At 34.1% G+C, this 23,604-nt stretch overlaps 3 protein-coding genes across 3 annotated transcripts; 2 read left to right on the forward strand and 1 right to left on the reverse strand.

Moving 5' to 3' along the window:
- Nucleotides 1-232: 232 nt before the first annotated feature.
- LOC133178804 (uncharacterized) lies at nt 233-745 on the forward strand. The gene has a single exon (XM_061313496.1). The coding sequence runs from the start codon at nt 233-235 to the stop codon at nt 743-745; it is 513 nt and encodes a 170-aa protein (XP_061169480.1).
- Nucleotides 746-775: 30 nt separating this feature from the next.
- Nucleotides 776-1,708, forward strand: LOC133178805 (uncharacterized). The gene has a single exon (XM_061313497.1). The coding sequence runs from the start codon at nt 776-778 to the stop codon at nt 1,706-1,708; it is 933 nt and encodes a 310-aa protein (XP_061169481.1).
- A 1,865-nt stretch (nt 1,709-3,573) lies between these two features.
- Nucleotides 3,574-22,400, reverse strand: LOC133178545 (uncharacterized). Its single transcript, XM_061313248.1, has 20 exons — nt 22,316-22,400; nt 19,248-19,540; nt 19,011-19,079; nt 18,192-18,266; nt 17,676-17,793; nt 16,954-17,069; nt 15,624-15,828; nt 15,227-15,305; nt 13,995-14,170; nt 13,617-13,693; nt 13,236-13,378; nt 12,586-12,682; nt 11,661-11,868; nt 11,086-11,200; nt 10,309-10,456; nt 9,774-9,918; nt 5,376-5,512; nt 4,967-5,120; nt 4,506-4,646; nt 3,574-4,134 (listed from the first exon to the last, which is right to left on the reverse strand). The coding sequence occupies exons 2-20, from the start codon at nt 19,526-19,528 to the stop codon at nt 3,715-3,717; spliced, it is 2,904 nt and encodes a 967-aa protein (XP_061169232.1). The 5' UTR covers nt 19,529-19,540; nt 22,316-22,400; the 3' UTR covers nt 3,574-3,714.
- Between the last annotated feature and the right edge of the window lie 1,204 nt (nt 22,401-23,604).

Genomic DNA, 23,604 nt, shown 5'->3' on the forward strand with positions numbered 1-23,604 from the left:
AAAAGAGATCAACTACACCTCCTCTATAAATATTCTTAAGAAAATTTAATGTAAACAAAATCAAAATAATTTACATTCTGAACACATAACTGTCTTGTCTTCTGACTGTTAATGTAGTTTAAAGAAATACGGTACTATATATCAACGCATGTTTGCACATTTATGCTAAAACCTTAGTTTAAGCCGTACTTCAATCTTTACTGCAAGTCACTGACAGAGGTAGGTTTATAAAATGGCGGTTTGTAATTCAAAATACCCAGTTGGTTCTCCTCAGGAACATATACAAATGTGTGAAAATCATGGTTTACCTATCGATTTGGTGTGTGAGGACTGTCATATATTCATTTGTTCTACATGTGCAAAAACGGACCACAGTGGACATAACTGGGTCACACAGGGTGTGGCGGCCAGTCAGAGGAGAAAAGGACTTTTAAAGTTTCTAAGGAACATAAAGGAAGTGCAATTGCCGAAGGTGGATGAGAGGATAATTAAAAAGAAGACTGAAAATGAAAGAACATGTGAATCCCAGATGAAAAATGTAGAGAAGCATTTTAATGAAATCATAGCCAAGCTGACAGATATCAGGGATCGCAAAGAGGAAGTATTAAAAAGCAATTTGCGTAAGAAAAACGAACATTTAGCCATTGAGAAATCCCGAATGGACAAGGAAAAGAAACAACTAATTGAAATGGTAAAATATACATGGAGGAGAACAGTAGAACCATATCTGATAAGAACTTCATAGAGAACCACAGAGACCTCACACGCTTGCTAGATGACTTGGACATTAATTGACCAAGAGAACTATTCAATTCGATACAGAGGAGGGGACATTGATGATGATTTGTTGGAGTCCATGTCAGGTCAAATTTTTGATTTAGATGATATCAGTGCTAGAGAAGCAAATTCATTTCAATACAGCGAATATTTAGTTTTACTGTCGGAGGCATTAAGTGAAGATGAATGTTATTTAATGGCTGGAAAATTAGATTTCATTGAACTGGTCAACAGACAGGGCGAGAAGAAACAGAAATTCAGAATCGATTTAAATGACTTTTGTTTAAATAATAATAGAATTTATTTCACATCGGGAGGGGACAATTCCATATATTACCTCTCTCCATCAGGATCCATCTCAAAACTTTTGAGTACCGATCCCCTGGAACCTGGAGGAATATGTAATTCAGTGGATAGTGGGTTTTATGTTTCTTTAGAAGATTCTGAAACAGATGCTTATACATTAGACTCGCACAGCCGACGTTTAGTTAAACACTTGACATTGACCGGTGATGGCATTCACGAGTATGAGTTCAGGGAGGACGGTCAAACCAGACTATTTACAAGACCGTACAGACTCTGTCAAAACAATAACTCTGATATCTATGTTACGAACTCTACAAAACATGAAACAGGTGAGGTTGTGATTGTCTTTGCTCGTGATCGTCTGAGATCTGTCTATCGTGGCCAGAACCTGAAAGAGGACTTTTTTCCATCCGACATTGTGTGCGACTCCACCTGTAACATTCTTGTTATTGAAACATCTAATATCCATTTGTTGAGTCCGGAAGGGGAGTTCTTGAAATACTTATTGAGAGAAAAAGACGTAACACACCCATTGGTATTATCGCTGTACAAGTCTGCACTGTGGGTGGGAACTGCTGAAGGGCTTGTGAAAGTGGTTAAGTATAAAGGTTGCCATGATATTTAGTTATTATACATTGATCCCAATCTGCCGTGTGTAGTAACATTTCCTTATTATATTAACTGCACTTTCGATTCCTCATTGAATGATAGTTGAATAAAACCGAAATCTTGTTTGCTAAGTAAAAAGATCTGAAATTTATTAATAGCTGGAAAACTGACTTAGAAGCAATATATTTTATTTAATTTACTGTATATCTTGACCTATTTCGTTATGAAAGTGCACCTTAATTTCTAACTCCAATAAAATTTATGCGTAATCAAAATGCAAATAACAAGGTACTTTGCAAAATGAAGGCAGTGTATGTTGAATCTTCTGACTTCTTAATGAAAGGAGAGCTAAAGAAGTTTTCAAGTAGCATTAATGTTGTTGCATTTTTTCCAAGGGTCAAGTAATTAAACCAGTGCAGATAACTTTTGAAATATTTCCTACATTGTCGTAAATGGGCAATTTTAACACCTTTTCAATTTTGGGAAAATTAAATGTGCAATGTAAGTGCCTAAGTCAAGACCCAATAACACATAAAAACTTAATGAACAGGAACTTTATTCATCTTGTATTTTGCTATGTAACATTAATTTTTGATTACAGTGGACCTTCAGATATCCGAACGCTTTAGTTTCCGGACGATTCTTCATGGGAACGGAATTTTTTAATGTTATTTTGTCTTGTTTATCAGGAATTCCGCGTTCGGTTTCCGAACGGTCTTTTTTCACAAAATGATTTTTACGTTATATTTTGGTTCATTTATCCGGACGGAATTTTTTAATTGGTCTGTCAACTCTGCTAAAATTTCTTGATCAGGGTATTAGTTGTTGTAAAACACTGGCTTTGCTGTTTGTTTTAAAAGATGATCACCTGCGACCTGTTATCAATAGCTTTGATGCAAGGTTAATTATAGGCCAATAGGTACGCACGAGACTCTCGCTTCTTAAACATGTATTCGATACGTATTAATTAAGGAAAATAATTTTTTAAGTCTATAATTTTTCGTAGTCGGCAAATTTATTTTTTTTACTGTTAGAATACAGTCGTGACATGGTTTTATGTATTGCTACTTATAGACATGACATCGGTGTTTTTTATGCACAGTATTTTGTGCGCAAAAGGGATTCTGTGATTTGATGACATTTATAAAATCACTTCATTATTACACAATCGGTAATAAATCGATCTTGCTTGGGGTGATTATGATTAGCATACGTATACAAGTGCAGTTAATAAATTTCACATTTAATGATATAGCATTGATGGGCGTTCATATTAAATAAGACTCTACCGACAGTTTTTTTTTTCTCTACCAGCTATACAGACACGTGGCTAGGAGAAGTTGACTCATAGACACTGGGAAGTAGAAATAATTAATGTTTTCACATAAACAACGTTTCATTCAATGACAATGTACTTTTTTATTTTATTTAAACAAGCGAGTACTAATATATATTAAAGTATTTAAACAATAAAACAAATTTACTATTACCAATGGTACGACAGGCCATAAAAATAAAATCAACGCAATTTAGGTATCCAGACGCTTCACATGTCCGGACAAATTGACTGGGAACCAAAGCGTTCGGATAAATGAGGCTCAACTGTTGTGATCAACCTTCAATATACATGTATCTGCTTAAAACATTTAATATTTTCTTAAAATATGAAAATTTTAAACATAGCCTTATAATTAACAACTAATTTTTTTAACTTATCTCCAACATTGTGGGACCTTCTAAGAGTTTCGAAATTTGCAGTTTGAGATTCTATACTTCAAGCATGAATAGATAATCAAATGAGTAACATTTAAAGATATCCCAGAAATTCGTGTTCCTGAAGTTTAAGATACCAAAACTCAATGTATATTGAAACAACAAAAACAAAAGAAGAATTTTTATTGACAACTTGTTGTCAGTACATGTATATTAATGTATAAAACAAAATTTCTGTATCAGATACAAAAACTAATAAAGCAGTTTAAAACCTACAGTGTCATGGTGTCTAATTATTTTGATGTAACATTATCTTTTCTCTGAGTATGGTATTAATTTAAAGTGGTTTGACATCATCCACACAGAAGAGCTAATGCCCACAAAGGCTAACACCCAGCAGGTCCAGCTGCTGCCATAAAGCAACATAGCAGCATTCAGAGGCAACAGAAAAACAACCACTGGTTCTGGTAGCAACACAACAGATTTCCATAAGATGCCCCACAGCACGTAATAAATGGGGGTGCTGCCCAGAATTAGAAGAATTTCTAAGAACGATCTCACAAATGTCCAAGAGTTTGAATGCCAGATGTCACTGCGACATATTGAAGACAGAATCAAAACTACAATTGAAATGATTTTCGTTGGTGTTGTGTGATTGCTGTCTTTGAGGTTGTGAAAAATTTTCATGTCTCTCTGTAAACACATTAGGATCACACTTGCTCCACAACACTGAAAAAAGAGGGAAAATAAATATGAGAGATTGCTATAAATGTTGCTTTTGATCAACAAACTTTTGACTTGAATTAAAAATTCAACTATAGAATAACTGGAACAAATGATTAATACTTGTACCCATAACATGAATTTGTTATAAGAGTGTGTATCTTTGAATTGTTAAAGAAGCTATCGAACAGATAAAGGGACATAACTACTTATAAATTTCTAATTATTAAATTAATGCATTTAGCATCAATGCTAAATCTTTATTTCATTAGAAAAAGAAAAATTCTTGACAAAATGATCAGTGACATTTGCTTAAACTAGTATTAAAGATTTTTAAACATGATTGGTGATTGGTTTAACCTAACTGTGAAATTTACCCATATATCATACAGTAACCCTGTGGAGGGCCCCAGTAGACACAGAAACAGGAAGGAAGTGATGGTTGTTATGTTGCCAACCAATGGTAAATAAGGAATCTCCTTATCATCCTTCTCATGTAGAGGGATATATTCTGAGTTCTGAACCAATAATATTAAAATGATCGATATATTAACTCTTTTATACACAGTTTTACAAGAACATTGAAAACTACACACTTTGGATATATTAAATTACTTTATTCATTTAAGCGCACCTTTCCACTTTCAAATCATTCAGTAATTTAATTCACATTTTTCCTACAGACATGTGTAATATTGAAATTCAAATTATCTTTTGCAAGTGCTTCCAATGAGCATGGAAATATTACATCAAGAATTAAAAAAAAACTATGTATTTAACAAGAATTATGATACATTTATCCAATCATTTTTACTTCTCACAATGCATATAATCTTACCCTAGAAACAACTACTTTGGTGCATATACAAATGATGAGATTTGCTGCAAGGAATAACTTCCATGATGGCAGAGTCAAGATGGGTTGTTTGCGTTCCTTGGTGACCAAGTCAACCACTAATGAAAGGACACTAAGTAAAACTACCAGCATGCATCTGCAAAAAGGAACAAATCAGCATGCACTGTTTACATGCTCTGTTAGTCATATTGCACAGGTATACTTTTTATCAGGGACACCCTGTATTAAACTCATATTAATTATTACATTTTATAAATATATGTATAAAGACAGTGAATATAAAGCACATGTAGTTTCTGAGAAAGTAATTCAAAATCTTTAAACATGTGTCTATCCAATTCCAAATATAACTTTTGTGGAGAATTTTATTCAAAATTTTTCTTATACTTACACTGATAGAACATTTTTCTCAAACTTGTGTCCAAGATGTTCTGATTTTGAGAACGCAAAAAGAGCACACACGAGACACATGGAAACAAGTCCAAATAAAATGAGATTGAAAACTGGTGCCTGGTCCTCAGGATACAACTGAAAGCAGAGAAAACAGTCTTTTTTCAGACAAATCATTCCACACAACTCTAAGAGAAGAATTACTTAGGAATGTTGTAAAAGAATTTGTACAGAGTTAAAACATAGGTAATCAAAGATTACGAAGCTCACCTCGACGAAGGCTATCTATAAGTAAGGCAAATCTCACATCATATTTTTTCTAGTTAGTGTTCATCCCAAGATCAATATCCATTCAAGTTTGGTTTAAGAAGGACTTATAGATACTTGGAAATAGACCTGCTCAAAAAACTTCTAACCTGTTTACTAATCAAGAAAATTTTGGACAGTTCCAACAACCAAAGCAAGTCTGGAAGTTTTCATCCTTAGATGTACCATCCAAGCTGTTTAATCATAACATGCCATAATATTATATAGCTACTCCAGAAACATTACTCTGGTCACCCATCTGGAAAATGTAGGTCAGATTCAGAATCCAGAACAAGTCTGAAAGTGTCCATCCTAAGATACATCATCCATGCTAATTTGATTAAAATATGGCTAAAATTCACTCATCTGGAAAATCTAGGTTAGATTCAGCATCCGAAGCAAGTGTGGTAAGGTCCATCCCTAGATGCATCATCCATGCAACTTTGGTTCAGGTAGGGCTTATAATTACTTGGGAATGGACCTGCTCCAAAAACTTTAACCTGGTCACTCATCTGGAAAATCTAGGTCAGATCCAGCATCTGAAGCAAGTGTGGTAGTGTCCGTCTTTAGATGCATCATCCATGGAAGTTTGGTTCAGGTAGGGCTTATAGTTACTTGGGAATGGACCTGCTCCAAAAACTTTAACCTGGTCACTCATCTGGAAAATCTAGGTCAGATCCAGCATCTGAAGCAAGTGTGGTAGTGTCCATCTTTAGATGCATCATCCATGGAAGTTTGGTTCAGGTAGGGCTTATAGTTACTTGGGAATGGACCTGCTCCAAAAACTTTAACCTGGTCACTCATCTGGAAAATCTAGGTCAGATCCAGCATCTGAAGCAAGTGTGGTTGTGTCCATCCCTAGATGCATCATCCATGGAAGTTTGGTTCAGGTAGGGCTTATAGTTACTTGGGAATGGACCTGCTCCAAAAACTTAAACCTGGTCACTCATCTGGAAAATCTAGGTCAGATCCAGCATCTGAAGCAAGTGTGGTAGTGTCCATCCCTAGATGCATCATCCATGCAAGTTTGGTTCAAGTAAGGGCTTATAGTTACTTGGGAATGGACCTGCTCCAAAAACTTTAACCTGGTCACTCATCTGGAAAATCTAGGTCAGATCCAGCATCCGAAGCAAGTGTGGTAGTGTCCATCTCTAGATGCATCATCCATGCAAGTTTGGTTCAGGTAGGGCTTATAGTTACTTGGGAATGGACCTGCTCCAAAAACTTTAACCTGGTCACTCATCTGGAAAATCTAGGTCAAATCCAGCATCCGAAGCAAGTGTGGTAGTGTCCATCCCTAGATGCATCATCCATGCAAGTTTGGTCCAGGTAGGGCTTGTAGTTACTTGGGAATGGACTTGCTCCTAAAACTTTAACCTGGGACGCCGACGCTAACGCCGACGCCGGGGGTATAGCATAAGCTCATCTCGACTTCGTCGAGGTGATCTAAAAAAAGAATATCGAAGTGACTGAAGTAATTATGAAATATTGCTTGATATCACACATTTCACAGATGACTTAATATGTACCATTCTGAACCAAAGATATACTGTCTATCAGATTTCTAGACTACTTCTAGAAGATTGCATTTAATGCGAATGAATTAAGACCTTGTATTTTCCAGGGATAAAAAGAGGATTTTTCAAGGGTTCACAGCTCAGGTTAACTAAACAAGAGGCCCAAGGGCCTTAACGGTCACCTGAGTACAATACAACAATTTAGAGGATCCATACACTGTTAAATGAAGCTTTGTTGCCCAAAAGCAAGAAAAATAGTATGATAAGCATCAACAAAATAATTGGTACAGAATCTATCTGTTCCCCATTTATCACTATTACCATGCAGACAATTAACAAAAGTTTAATTTCAAATTACTACTTCTCACATTGGTCTCTCTTGGCCTTTGAAGTACATTAAAAAAGATAAGTTATTTTGCCTCACTTTTATTCATCTATTATTTCCAAGTCTACCTGATCATTAAAACTATGAAAGTACTTTTTGTATTACACAATAAATATTCTTGCATAATTCTCTTATTCTATTAACCTTTCAAATACATTATTTACAGTGATAAATTATCAAAGGTGAATGGCAAAGGGGAATAACTTTGCTCAGCAGAATACAAGTTCATAGAGCCCTGGCCAGGACCAGAACACTTGACTAAATAATCCAGGTGTTCAAAATTCTGGAAAAAATACCCTTGAATATTGCAACTTTTAATCTGCTTGCCTCGAATATGCCCAGAAGCATAGAAGATTTTCAAAGAAATGCATGTTCACTATATTATTAAATAAATAAAGCCTCCCCCCTCCCCTTACACCAGAACATCTTACCCAGGGACCATCATAACTATACACTTGTTTCTTTGCTTTATTACCAGTAGTAGAAAAAATATTTTGGAAGAAATTATGCATTTTCACTATAAAATCAATAGAGCCCCCCCCCCCCCCCCTTCACTAGAACCCCTGACCCAGGGGCCATGAATTTCACAATTTTGGAAGAGGCATTCTTCCTTATCATAACCATGCACTTTCTTTGTTTGAATATTACCCAGGAGCAGAGAAGAAGATTTTGAAAGAATTTATGCATTTTCCCTATATAATCAATAGAGCCCCGCCCTAACACCAGAACCCTTCACCCAGGGGCCACGAAATTCGCAATTTCTGAGGAGGCAGCCATGCTCATCATAACTATGTACTTAATTTATTTAATAGCCAGGAGAGAGAAGATTTTCAAAGAAATAATGCATTTTCACTATATATATATATATATATATATATATATATATATATATATATATATATATATATATATATATATATATATATATATATATATATATCAATTGAGCCCCACCCTGACATTAACACCCCTGGCCCAGGGGCCATGAAATTCATAATTTTGGAAGAGGCAACCATGCTCATCATAACTATGCACTAAGTTAGTTTATTTAATATCCAGGAGCAGAGAAGAAGATTTTCAAAGAATTAATGCAAATAATCAACAGAGCCCCGCCCTAACACCTGAACCCCTGACCCAGGGGCCATGAAATTCACAATTTCTGAAAAGGCAGCCATGCTCATCATATCTATGTTCTTAGTTAGTTTATTTAATACCCAGGAGCAGAGAAGATTTTCAAAGAATCAATGCATTTTCACTATATAACCAATAGAGCCCCGCCCTTACACCAGAACCCCGACCCAGGGGCCATGAATTTCACAATTTTTGAAGAGGCACTCTTGCTCATCATAACTATGTACTTAGTTACTTTATTTAATACCCAGGAGCAGAGAAGAAGATTTTCAAAGAATTAATGCATTTTCACTATATAACCAATAGAGCCCCGCCCTAGCACCAGAACCCCTGACCCTGGGGCCATGTATTTCACAATTTTGGTAGAGGGCTCAATGCTTATTACTATCATGCCAACAGTTTGACTGCTTGATGTTCAGGAGTAAAGAAGAAGATTTTTAAAGATAGCACTAATTTTGATGGTTTTAGCCCCACCCCTCAGGCCCAAGGGGGGCAGGGACCATGAAATTCACAATTTTTGTACCCCTTCACCCATTGATGCTATATGCCAAAATTGGTTGAAATTGGTTCGGTGGTTCAAGAGAAGAAGCTGAAAATGTTCAAAAGTTTACGACCAACGGACGACTGACGACAGACGGAAACAGATAGCAATAGGTCACCTGAGTGACTCAGGTGACCTAAAAACAAATTGTTTCATTAATTTATCCAGTACGCTTAATTCAGAAAGTGACCAACTGTCCCCTTCCTTTATGATTTAGGCATACCTTAAACACTACATTTCTGGTTTTTAAAATGAGATACCAATTATATGAGTCACATCTGATTTGATATTTTACAAGAAAGCTTAAAATCAAACAGGACAAACTGTTGCTCTTTCATATTCAAAATGAAGAATATGTTTCCAACTTTTTTATTCTTTAATTCTCAAAAGACCTGGCATTTCTTGTGCCTTTTGCCATTTAAAAAAAATTAAGATACTCCACTCTAAGGAAACCTATAAGTTGCAAAGGATATGGAGCCTTTATGTTTCTTGTATTTTAATTAGCAAAGAAATTCTTACATAGAGAGCAGCCCTGAGTCCGGGCGTGATTCCCACTAGTACAGAGGCCATCACAATGTGGGGAAATGTCTTGATGGTGTCTGCATACATAATCACAATCATACTCATGATACTGATGACCTCACATAACTGAAATATTCCATTTCTAGAAAAAGAGATAAATGTGTCTGTACCATTTTCAATTAACATTCAAGAGTAGAATCATTTTTTCTTGTTAATTTCATGTGTTCCTCAACCAGTTTTTTAAGATTTTCTATCAAACTTGGCAATAAATTTACTCCTGTAGAATTATGTGAGTTGCCTTTATGATTGACTGACTACTGTAAAACCATTTTTTTTTCATATTTAAGCAGACTTTCAGTGATTGCTAGAGATTTACAGGTTAAAGGAGACAATCTTGTGAGCAAAAGTTTTGTTTTGTAAGATTAGATCCACATCAATATAAGCTGAAGTTGTAAATTCATGAAATCCATAAAAGGATTGATCCCACACAAAATGCAGTGATTCAATAAAACAATTTTTTTCATATACATACGCTGTCAATGATACATCTGGCTGAAACATGATAACTATCACCCCAGTAACCACTCCCAGAATTCCTAGCTGCTTGACCTTAACCTCAGATGGAAGGTGAAGGACACAGGTTGCTATGATCAACATGCCACAAATGATGAAACACATTCCTACAATTAGAAGCAGTAGTATTTAAATCTTGTTTTTGTACACCAAACAATTCTCGTATTCACCCAAGAAGTATGAAATAATGTTCATTTTGTACCAACTTTACTTTAATGAAAAGTAATTATAGTTCCTTAAAAGAGCTAGGAATCACCAGAATAATGCAGCACTATGATCTCACAGAAAAGAAATATCAAACATTTACTGTATTAATTACATTTATTTTGTTTGGATCTTTTACTTCTCAAAGGCAATAATAAACTTTATAAAGTTATCCCGCACTTACAAAAAAATGAAAATCTTTTAATTTTAAGAAATGGAAAAGCAGAGGACTAGACACATTGACATCTACAAGTCAAAAGATAGTATAGTTAATCAATCAGGGCCTGTTTTACAAAAGAACTTAAGACTAAGATCCACAATTTTAAATGTTTCTAACATCTCTCCCTCCCTTTTTAGATAATAACTCTTTAATTACCTTTCCAAATCCTCAAAATGTGAAGAAGAAAATAATTCTCACAAACATATTTTGGTTTTAGTTGCAAGTTCTTTTTTAAATAGGGGTCCAGGCCGGAACATAACTAAAAAGTATATGTATGTTCCGATAGATACACCTCATGGAAAAATCCCTTACCCATGGCATCAGCAGCACTGGCCTGTATTTTAAACAGATAAGATCCAAGGATAAACAGGACTGGGTTAGCATTCAGTAAAACAGATATACACATCAGAGTCACATTGATGGCCAACTGAAATAAATGATATAAACATTACTAATACCGATTATAAACTTCATCATCTTTTAAACTTGAGAAGAATTACGTCTTTTTCCTATGCATATCATGCAGTACATTGTTTTTTTTTTCTTTTTCTTGGTATTGCTGTGCTAGGTTGTTCTCAGAGTAATGTTATATTAAATAGCAATACATGTACATGTATATATTTCATTACCGGTATTCACTTACATGTACCTTACACATAAAGCACCTACAAATATTTTGTAATCTGTCATACATACAAGCTCTTATCTGCTTCTGGATTATTCCATGTGTAGAGCATTTACTAATTTTTTTGTTGATGGATGAAAGAAGAAGAAATTTAACTTAGGGGATGTTGGACTTGAAATTTCCGAAACAAGCACGCATGTACATATACACTAACATGATTTAGACTACTTCAAAATTTTCAATCTTCCAGTTTGTGACAAACCTGTTTCTTGGGAATGTCCACCGGAACTTCCATGAGCAACATCTTGATCATCATGAAGATGAAGAAGAACATTGTCAGAATGCTGGTGTAGGGAAGATCTCGGGCCTCCTTAGTGAAGATTACCATGGCAACCAGTGCCGACTTTGTGACGTGGGCAGACATACAGGCACAAGTTAAACTGACTGGAAGCCTTCTTGCTATCTGTAATCTACGATACATTTAAAGTTCATATTCATATAATCATGTTCAACTTTCTCTTTCCTTTGGCACTCAGGAAAATTCTTTGATAAATGGAAGACAATGTACAGTAAAACTTGCTTCTATGGAAGTCCTGGGGACATGAAGTTTTAGATCATTATAAATGAATTTCTTCATATACATGCAAGAATGTAACAATTTAAGGACAGATGATACAGACAAAAGTATGGGTGCCTGGATTGGTATATATTTTTGGACCTATTTTGGTTGTAAATGATGCAAATAATAATTTTCTGAAATATTAAGAATTTGTGAACTCTCTATGATGTTCAAAATTCTACCTTTCTGCAACCATCCTTATTAATCTATACAAATTTTTGTCTTCTTTTATTCCATTATTGTGAAACATTGAATGAAAAACTAAAAACTATGCAGTTAAACTCGTTCATTCTACTTATATAAACATGACTCAAGTTGTTAGGTTCAAGATTTTTGCTAAAAGTTTGTTTATATCATCTGGGGAAAAGCTATAACTTCCTAATAACAGAGCTTTTATTATATCCAAGTTCATTATAAGCAAGTTTTACTGTACATGTATTTGAATCTCAAATCTATTTTTACTCAAGATTGGATGGATTTTAACAAAATTGGCAATCAAAAATTATTCAGGTCAAGAAACTTTTTGTTTACCTTTATATATTGAGGTCATGAGGAATTTTCTACTTACCTTTGTAGAGTATATGAGGCAGCAATACCAGTGACCATAAACAGAGGCCAGTTATACAGGCCGGAGTCAAAGAGGATCACCTCACACTTGATAAACACTGAAAATAATAAAACACGAGCAATTAAAGTATAAGTTAGAGAAAATTCACAACTGGTTTTCAAAGCAATGGTCTCCTTTGTGCATGTTTATTTCAAACTAAGTTCCATCCATTGCTGTTCTTTGTCTCATCACTCCCAAACAAGATTTCTTTTTCCTTCTTCAACATGAGAAATCCTTAGCAAGTATTTGATTGGTTGACATGACACCATTATACTTCAATAAAACAGTTTTCCTCTTTGTATGAAGAAGTGTAGACCTGAGACACATACACTTATACTTTGTGTGCTATGTACTGTAGATTCCTAAATATATGCAAGGAATTTATCATTGCGTAATTTCCCAAGAAGCACCACTTGCGAAATAAAATTAAGGGCTTTTATCTTACATTGCCTAAACATTTAAAATTTTTCATAAACAGTCCCACTCGCAAATTAATGTTCTCGCGATTTGACATCTACAGGTCCTTTGCGATATTAAGTACTTGCGTAAAAAAGGAATCTACAGTATATAACATACAATGTTACACTCAGTAAGCTATAATAACCACCTACCTATGGTTTGTAATACCACTAGGAGACTGAAGGCTGCCTGAGTTCCGTGAGAGGACAGATGTACAGCTGTCAGACACAGGACAGAGTTAGCTATCATCAGACAGAATATCATCTTCAGCGATATCCCAAACATAAATGTATATGTAATATACTGTTAAGGGGATACACATAACTTATTAAAATAAAAGATCATTTTTTTTTAAAAAACTTTTTCTTTTGAATTTTTGAGGAGTCTAGAAAGGATTAAGTGTTATACAATGATTTACATATTCTGTTATTGTCTTTAATGCAATATTTAGAATTTTTCATTATATGTGTACTAACACATTATTTTTATTATGTATGGTATACATTGTTTGTCAGAAATTGTATAAAGGATATGATAATTTCCATGGCAATTTAATTGCCCACACCAAAGACAAAATCACAGCTACCACAAAGAACACTGTGGAGATGAACTGGAAAAGAAATAATTGTAAAGTAACCAAAGAAGTTATTGCTTGTGAGCATTTAAGAAAGTAATAACGATCAATTCTTGATTGAAATAAAGTTAGAAGACTTTTGTCATAGTGAACATTGACACAAGGATTAAACACTGATATGATGAAAATGGCTAATTTGCACAGACATGCACAGAGTATTGTCATTTGGAATTCCATGACACTGATGAAAATAACTTTTAGAAGAGGTTTTAAATGTATTGAGAAAACCTCATGTTTCTATATTTATGCTGGACACTTGACATTTTTTCTCCCTAACCTTAAGTTTTCTATAACTAAGCAGTGTTCCATATACAGCATAAACTCCAACAGCAAATGGCAGCCATGACAGAAAGTGTGATGTCACTCCCAGCTCTAGGAATACTGGGTAAGACAGGAAGGCTGCCACACCCCCACAGAGACTGCGTAACTGTATCACCAGACTGTACTGGAAACCTGTTTTAATTCATAATATACAGAACCGTTTATAAGCATACCATTATTTATGCTGCTATCACAGGTACATGTAAATCATGAGTACATATGTAAATCATGAATACAGGGATACATACAATAAATGACACAAAACACACTCTAATCAACTTCTGAAATGGATAATCATGGCCTAAATGTGATTCATTATTGTAAAGAATTCAATGATATTTGCAAAACAATCTCACAAGAGATAATTAAGCATTATCTATTATTATACTTTCATGTTAAATACTAAAATCTGATTCGTTTAGAGGCATTTAACAATCCCTAATGTTACCCTCAGCGTTAGCAACACACTTGACAACGGGTAACATTACGAAAATATCACATGCGTTCAAATGATGCGCGTACGGTTCACCGTAGAATTCTCAAAACGTCGGTTGTGCGTTTGAAAGAAGTCGAATAAACGACGTCAATAAAAGCTTGCGTCCGATGTAGCTTACTTGAAAACAACAAACGACAGACGAAACATCCTTGCGAGTGCAAACTTTAGATGATAAAGGACTTTTTGAGTAGCAAACAAACAAAAAAGAGGTTGGTAAATCTTTTCCGAAGCTTTCTTATTAAAAAAATAGAAGTGGGGAGTGTGAAAGCTTTCTAAGCGTGAACTTAACGACGATCTCCGAATTTTTTGTATGATATCCGAAATCAATAAGACATTCAGTATAATAAAATAAATAGTGCACGTTTTTGAGGGTAACAGTTGAAATTGACACCCCTCGGAAAACCATTGTCAACCTCCGCTGACGCGTCGGTTGACAATGGTTTTCCTTGGGGTGTCAATTTCAACTGTTACCCTCAAAAACGTGCACTATTTATATAATGTGAATAAGTACATGTATTTACTTCATATTTAAAACTGGATGAGGATATCAATTTTTTTTCTGTTACACTCTTGCAAGCAAGATTGCAGAGTGTTGGAAGGCGAATTCAAAAATCTGTTTGGAGCAGATCTGAACTTTTGGTTGCTTTTTCCAAGGAAGAGTAAAGACAATAAAAATGATGATCTCTCCGTACCTACAGCTTCCACAATGTGTCTGATACTCATCAAAGTCATCAGAAACACAGCCAAACACAACAAGAACAGTAACTCACACTGAAATTAAATGAAAGACATATTATTGGTCTACATATGCAAATAACTTCAAGGATGTAATCAGAAGACTTCTAATGTCTCTCATAGTGTTTTTGTGTGTGTGTCTTTCCATTTAAATACTGCATTATAATCATTTGTAATTTGTTTTGTTTTTTTCCAAAGTTATTGAAAGGCCAATCAAATCATGCTTGAGATCTGGTAACATATATATCACTGTATGTGTATTCCACAAACTTTTATGGAACTGTAACAAAAGCTACTTTTTAGATTTATAAAATTGATAATGTTCATCTCAAAAGAATTACTGGTATTACTTACAAAGAAGCCTAAGTGAAAGACTCCATGAAATCCTCTCTGATACAGAGCAATGAGAATCTGAAGGAAAACAGGAAGTAAACAAAATCCAGTTGCCATGGCAGCAATGAGTTGGTTGTTAAGGATATTGACATCCTCCTTGTGATCCTTCAGGTTCAGTTTGAAGGAAGAGGTGGCTGGTGTCATGAACACTTGAAATAAAACAAACCTGAAAGTAAAAGCAGTAGAAAGATTTTGAAATTATGCATAGAGATTCAAGGAGTTCCTTGGTTTCAAAAGCAATTCTTTAAACTCAGAATCAAATAGTAGACCCTAATATCTATATTTTAAATGTCTTTGTCAGAGATAAACCTACATATAAGCTAACAGCTTTATATTCCCATAAATTTTTTCAGCACATGACAGACACTGGGAGGGCCTGCAGAGATTTCTAATTATTGAATAAAAATATTTTTTTAATTGAATGAAGGATCTGTTGAAAATGTAAATATAAGGAAAAACTGCCTGTTTTTTTTTTTTTTTTTTATTTTATGATAATGCTCAATCAGTTTACTTGCATTTAATGCCCTGTTCACACGGAGAGTCTAATTCGAATTAAACGTAAGTTACTGCGAATTAAATTTGATCCGTGTTCACACGGAGAATTTAATGCGAATTAGTTTAATTCGAATTAGTTTACTGCGCATTAAATTACTTCGCATTAGCTCCGTGTGAACGCTAAGCGAAGCTAATTCGAATTAAATTCTGACGCATGCGTAAGGGCAGAATTAAGTCACAGGCCACATGTCGATGGTCAAATATAGGTACTTGTGCTATTTTTGAGTGGAAAACAAAGGAAAATTATGTTAATCACTAAAATGTGTACAGACACTATGACATTATGTCAAATGTATACCTGCTCTGCACAATATGACGTGATTTGTAAATGACGTCATAATAGCCTCACTGAAAAGCCTTGTTGTAGAAATAAAATTATAATTCGCATTAGTTTACTTCGCATTAGCTGTCGTGTGAACGCAATTTAATTCGCATTAGTTTAATTCGCATCATTTTACTTCGCATTAATTTACTGCGAATTAAACTCTCTGTGTGAACAGGGCAATAATGTTAAGCAAATACGCCTTCGGCGTTTATGCTGATCATCATGCGAGCAAACTAATTGATCACATCATAAAACCAAAAACTAGACAGATATTCCTTAAATAGATTACAAGATATGTTCATGTAGTGCCACTTTAAATTCCTAACAGAGGAAGTAAAGATTTTTGGTATCAAATCTTAAAATCTGGATTAACTTTTGAGCCTATGCTTATCTATGATGGCAGTAACTTACCCTATAAAAAGCAAAATAAATGGCACATATATAAGAGGTACAAAAGTGGCGATGGCCCAGGTTGTGAGACAGGCTGACAGAGCAGGATATCCCGAGAAAAGGACCGCCTCCAAAAACTGAAAGTAGAGTAAAAGGTGTATTTATTTACATGAATATATGTGAAAAAAATAAATACATGACCAACACTGGACAATTCGGTCTGTTGTAATGATCACAACATTGGACCTAAGGCACTGTACATCCATCAGGTCAAACAGTTTGATGCCTTTTACAAAGACTGGCATGAATAGCATTGGTTTTCCTCCAAAGCATAAAAGTAATTGGAACTTGCATATCCTTAACATGCTGTGAGGTGTTAGGGACAAATAATTTCGATTCATTATAAAAGTAATTTGTTATGTGCTTTTGGTTCAGAATATGTTTCAAGACTATGTAGAATGAAACATACTTCGCTCTCAGGATGAATTCATTATATGTATGCTCGCTGTAATCATGTTTTCCTGTATTTATGATACATCTCCTAATAAATCACAACAGGCATTAAGAATTGCTTAACTTTCAAGATTACAAATATTTACAACTGAGTTCCCAATAATATGATATGTTTTGTTTCAACTAAGATCTGTTTTATAAAATAAAATTTATGCAGATTTATTATTAACTCCCATAAATCACCAGGGCAACAAACATTTGAGTTTATAAAGAATCATAAAACCTCTTACCACACAGATCTCGGGTTCCTGTTTCCTGAAGATGATCATTTGTAGTAAGGCCCACCCACCAGTTAACAGTATAAATGAATTCATCATAACCATCAAAGCAATATTCACCACTGACACCCTGTAAAAATAAATTCTTAAAATTTAATTCAATATAATGCATGCAGTCTTATTGGAATTTTTACCATGTCTGAGACTTTAAGTTCTAATTTAAAAAGCAGTTATGAAAATACTTTTTTAAAAATTAAAATTTGAGACTTCATTTATTACATGTTCATTAAAAATTTTGAATACAAGTACAAATCAAGTGTAAAGTCAGGGTCCATGAAAAAGAGTAGTAAATATATTTCATTGTGTTGCACAGAATGATGCAGATAATACTGATTTTAAAGGATAAAGCTATTCATCTTTATTCCTCCCTTGCATTTTTTTTTTGTATGCAACTTTTGAATAAAGAATTATTTTTAGAAAATATTGTTTTCAAAATATTTCAACTCATTAAAAATTGTTATTTCTTACCACACAAGAGGAAAAGTAAAGTAGAGAATGGTCATATGACACGGGATAAATACAAAGGTAAAAATCATCACTGTCCTACAAAAGAAACAAAATATAATCAAATGTCATTATCTGAAACTTTACAGGACTGACAAGTGGGAAAAAAATCGTCAAAATATCCAATGGTGTGAAATATAAAAGTTGATATTCTCTACTCATGTACATCTAGAACAATTGAAACCAATCAATGTCATCTTTTACAAGACCAGTATATTGAGTATCTTTGTTTGAGATATCAAAAGATCACTGTACATTCAGGGGCTGACAAATAGATTTTTTAGGCACTTGTCCAAGGGCAAGTGCATGGTCAAAATTCACTTGCCCTACCTGAATATTTGCTTGTCCCACCATAAACTATTATCATATTTATATATATATTTAAAAGAAAATGGAATACAAATACTGAGTAGATCATGCAAACCCCTGTACAAAGCTTTAGATCTATGACTTGCAAATGGATTTTTATTTTTTTCAAGTCACTTGCCACAGGCAAGTGGTTGATAAAATTCCACTTGCCCACCCTTATAATTCACTAGCCCTGGGCGTCAGGCAATGGGATTTGTCAGCCCCTGTATGTTAAATTTTAAGCACTGAATGCCCACTTCTTATATAAAGCACTGTGTCATAAATCAGTAAAAAAATGAATAAGTGATTCCTTGTCATAAAAATTGTAGTGTAATGCACTCCTGCTGATTTATGACAAAAAAAGCCATATTAAAGTTTTACTTTCAAATATTATGATAGCTTTAAAAGTTTGTATCAGATAGAAGTGAGACTAACCTCTGATTTTTGCTCCCTGTGTCTATCACTAAAGTCAGAATCACCCCCACAGACACTAGCAACAGAAGCCTGAATGCATACAAAACATAAGTCTTATCCAACCAGATTCTTTTATTTTTAATGAAAGCAAACTAAATAGAACAAGCAAACAGATAAACTTAGAAGATATTCACATCTCATTTCTTAGAAGAATTAAACTTTTAAATAACAATGAAAGTTACACAAGAGTTTTCTTACGGTTCTCCACAAATGGCCAGTATGATGAGAAAACAAGGGAGAGCAGCCATGGCCACCTTCCTGTTGTGTCGGAAAGGCCCAGGATCCACTAGCTTCCTGATCCTTCGAGACAGTTCCACAGAGCTGAGGGGCTCCTCCAAATCCTCTTCTTCCTCCCCCTCCTCTTCACCCCCCTCCTCCTCCTCTTCTTCATCTGTCTCCTCAGCCCCTCCCAGGTCTACAGGGGTCAGGTTGTCCACATTGGCTTGGTAGGGGGTTCTTTGGTAAACTTCACTGTTCATTTTATGTAGATTCTGTTTAAAACAAATTTAAACAAAGGAAAATTTTTAAAATGCACAAGTTCCATGTATTTTAGCTTTTGATTCTGAATTTATGATCATATTGAACTAACACTATGAGTAAGACAGCAACCAAATTGTATTATTACTCTACCATGCCTGCTGTCAGATCTTGTTTCTTGTTGGAGATTGACAGATATGTAAGATATTGATGTACACATGCAAAATTGTTTGAAGGCTCTAAATTCACTCTTGAGTACATCTGGGAGGACAAATAAAGAATTCTGTAGACACGTTTTTTTCTTAGATTTCTTTATGTGTATTTGAAGTTTTGACTCTAAATAGGACAAAAAAATGTTTGAATAGATAATCAAGTCAAAAATAAATATTTTATTAATGTTTGAAATATGTGTCACGTAACACATTACAGACATATAACGTAACATGACAGACGTATGATGAAAAAGTGACATGATTAAATTACATTTCTGATGCTTAGCAATACAAATAATCTGTAAAAAATAAAATTAAACAATTCCTTAAACAATGCAAAAAATTTTTTCACTCTTACGTAGAAGAAAAAAGATTTTAAAGCTACTTTTGATGCACAAACTGATGATCGTAACACTGACAGACTCCTTTACTTAGCCAGCCAAATAAACCATAAACTTTCATTATTTTATCAAAAAGATAATGTTGCCGTAAGAAATGGACATTATTCAAATTTTGATTCCTCATCATATCTTTTATTCTTGGAAATTATAATACACAAGACATTATTATTTATGAAAATACTAATGAAATTTAAAAAAAATAAATTATTTCACATAGATCAAACCTATATCGTAACATGTACGGATGCACGTAACCCTGACAGACTCGTTTTAAAAACTGCACGAAAACAACTACAAAATTGTATTGTTTAAGTTATAAAGACAAATTTTGCCTTATGATACACTAATATTCTTAAATAAAAATACTTTTTGATTTAATTCACTGAACATATAAATCTGAATGCACCCGTTTGATTCACGTAACATGAACAGACATTTGTTTTGTCCGTCACCGTAACGATAGTATTCAAGCAATGTCTGTCAATCGGTACGTTATGTAAGAAATGTCAAATTTTAAGTGTTTATGTGGTGATGAAGAGCATGCAAGTTCATATTTTTAAAAAAGAATCCAAAATACACCTATTAGTTGACAATATTTGATGATATGTGTTTAAAATCTAGGATAAAGACAACTTATATTTTCATGAACGTAACATACTTTGTGTAACGTAACACTTGACAGACAAACGTTCGTGGCTTCTCGGGCCTTATCTGTAGCTCTTCTTATCGAAATGTAAACACATTTGCATAGAACACTGGAGAAAATTTTAAAATTCATAACCTTTAAGTAAAATGTATAAGAAGAAGCATCTCCGAGCTCCATTCTTGAAATAGAACGTAACGCCCACTTGCCATGACAGACACAGGAAGCATCCCACAGATTTGTTAATTTCTAAGTATACGTGCTTTTCTGTTGAATCTGCGATCACTTAATTGATAAACAGGTAAATTTTCTATCAGTAGACAAGATTGATAAAATAGTTTGCATAAACAATGGCCCATTTTATAACAATGTACCCGGTGTATTGAGACTGACAGACATTACGTTCAAAATATGAGAAGAAATAAATTCCAATTTTTCTATTATTTGAGACATAATGTGCATTAAAATACTTTTGTATGTTAATTTTATCCTTCCTAAACAGTAGTGAATGAAGATATTCTGTGTACAAGGTATTATCGCCTTATATTTGACTTTTATTTTGACATGGTTGAAAATGTCGATCCCCTACACATGCGTAATTCTAGTGGAATTATCAAATTCATTTCAAGAAAAAAAAGTAAGTTGATGAAAAAATCTGCTTATTTTATCTTTTTTTATATATTTGCAATATACTTTTCAATATAAAACATTTCTTATGTCATTTTTTTAAATAATTTATTTTATATTCCTCTTGTTAAAATCATAGGTCAAGATGTACTCAAGAGCGAATTTAGAGCCTGAACTGAAAGCATGTGTATTATCACAAAGGTTTGTTTTCATTAATTTCAATGCATTGTTGCAACATTAAAATCCCTCTCCCCTAATTAAAATAAGCTGTGTTTCGATCAGGACAGGGCCTCACCATAAGTTAGAATATGTTCCATATATATATATGTAGCTGCGACAATCCAGTTATAATTAGATCCTTTACGGTCCGGTATTTTGTTATGTCGACATAACAAATTATTGGAACGTAAACATGGTAAAGGATCTAATTTTAAAATTCGAAATATGCGGCTTAAAGGAACTCATTTTAATTAGATTGGTAGTTGCAATGTAGCAAAACAAAGAAGATACACTCTGCTACTATTTTCAAATATACGTATGAAGTTACAATGTAAATAAACACAAAATTAATCATAACATCCCTTTTGTAAGCTTGTATTGTTCAACAAAAAAAAGTCATCCGTTTGTTATTTAGGAAATTTATCATATTTTCTCATTCTTTTCTCTCTTTTTAAATTTGATAGCCATGCTGACATTTAAAAGTTCTGATCTCTATGAATTGTTTACAACAGGGACCTGTACTAAGTAGTATATAGGTTCCTGTTTACAGTATGAATGTGAAAAGGATAATTTAGCAAAGCCTTAAAAATACATTCCGAATTTTCTCAGACCATTTTCTACAGAAAATTTTTAATTCAATTGCTATTCTTATAATTAAATTTATCTCTTTGTTACTGGATAAGATACCTATGTATCCAATTATTAAGCTTCTCTAAAAACTCAAATGGGAAGACTCAATCCAAAACTGTATCCAGCAGAGGATGAATTTCGTTTACAAATCTTTCTAGTTTTGGTCGTAAAAATTGCTTTCGTAAAATCTTGAAGTAAAGCTAGTTCTGCCGCGTATTCGAATTTGAGGAAACCCCCATACATGACGTCAATTGACGCACCAGTGGGGGAAATCCTCTTCAATTATCGTGACGTCACATCGAAGGTGTACAAGATGGCGGCCGTCGGGTGCCTTGAAAGGGACCGCGGGAAGGAAGCTATGGCTAAAGATGGGGCACAGGTGCTCGATTTTTGCCGGAAAAGTGGAGTAAATCGCTCTTTTTGCTTTGATGATAAATCTAATGAGTGCTTGGGTAAAAATGGTGGATTTATAGAGAAACTTTGCAGACTGAACGGCTCAGTGAAGAATTCTTCATTCATCGAGCCTACCACTTCAATGCCCACCCTTCGATCCCGTGGGGACAGGAGGTCATCGGGATCAGAGCCTCAAAGGAGGAAAAGAAGGCTTTCGAAGCCAGAGAAAGCAGATGCGTAAGTTTGCTAAGACTATCTTTCTGCAAAGTGTGAAACATGCTGCACATACTTTCTTTGGACAAAGACTTTAGCTGTGGGGCCACCGAGGGGAAATTGAATTTAATACACATTGTCTCGTTGTCTGCCTATCGATTTCTTTATGAAACATTTATTTTGTTCCCCAATACACATTAAGGTCTCAGTTTCATTGATTAGGGGGATTTCTTTTAAGAATTTATTGGTTTAGGTAAAGAATTTTAAAATTTGAAAACTAATTTTAATTCTCATTTTTTTCCTTATACCATTGAGAAATTGACATGTAATATTTTTAAGATAAGTCTTTATTTAAGACATTGTGGTGTAATAAATATCCTTTCCTATTTGAATTTCCCCCCTCCCTTAAAAAAATATAAATATATATAAGGTTGATTTTTTTTTGGAGGGGAGGGGGGGGGGGAGAGAGAGAGAAAGTTGAAACACAAAAATGAGTTAATAAGCATGATAATCCAAATTTCCAGAAAATTTTTTCATTACCCAGTCATTCATTTAAAATATATCCTTATTTAAGATTTTACTTTAATTATTAAAATTTTGAATTGGAATCAAGGAAGTTGCATACACAATGGATTGGAAAATATGAAAATATTACATATCCTGGATGAATTTTTTTTTTCTGGGAGCAATGATGTCTAGTCAGCTTGTGTGGTTATCTTCAAGTGTACACACATGTCCCA

This window comes from Saccostrea echinata, unplaced genomic scaffold (genome assembly GCF_033153115.1).
Source record: "Saccostrea echinata isolate AGI-Se365-2 ecotype Australia unplaced genomic scaffold, CSIRO_AGI_Sech_v1 ptg000003l, whole genome shotgun sequence".
Classification (NCBI taxonomy): Eukaryota; Metazoa; Mollusca; class Bivalvia; order Ostreida; family Ostreidae; genus Saccostrea; species Saccostrea echinata.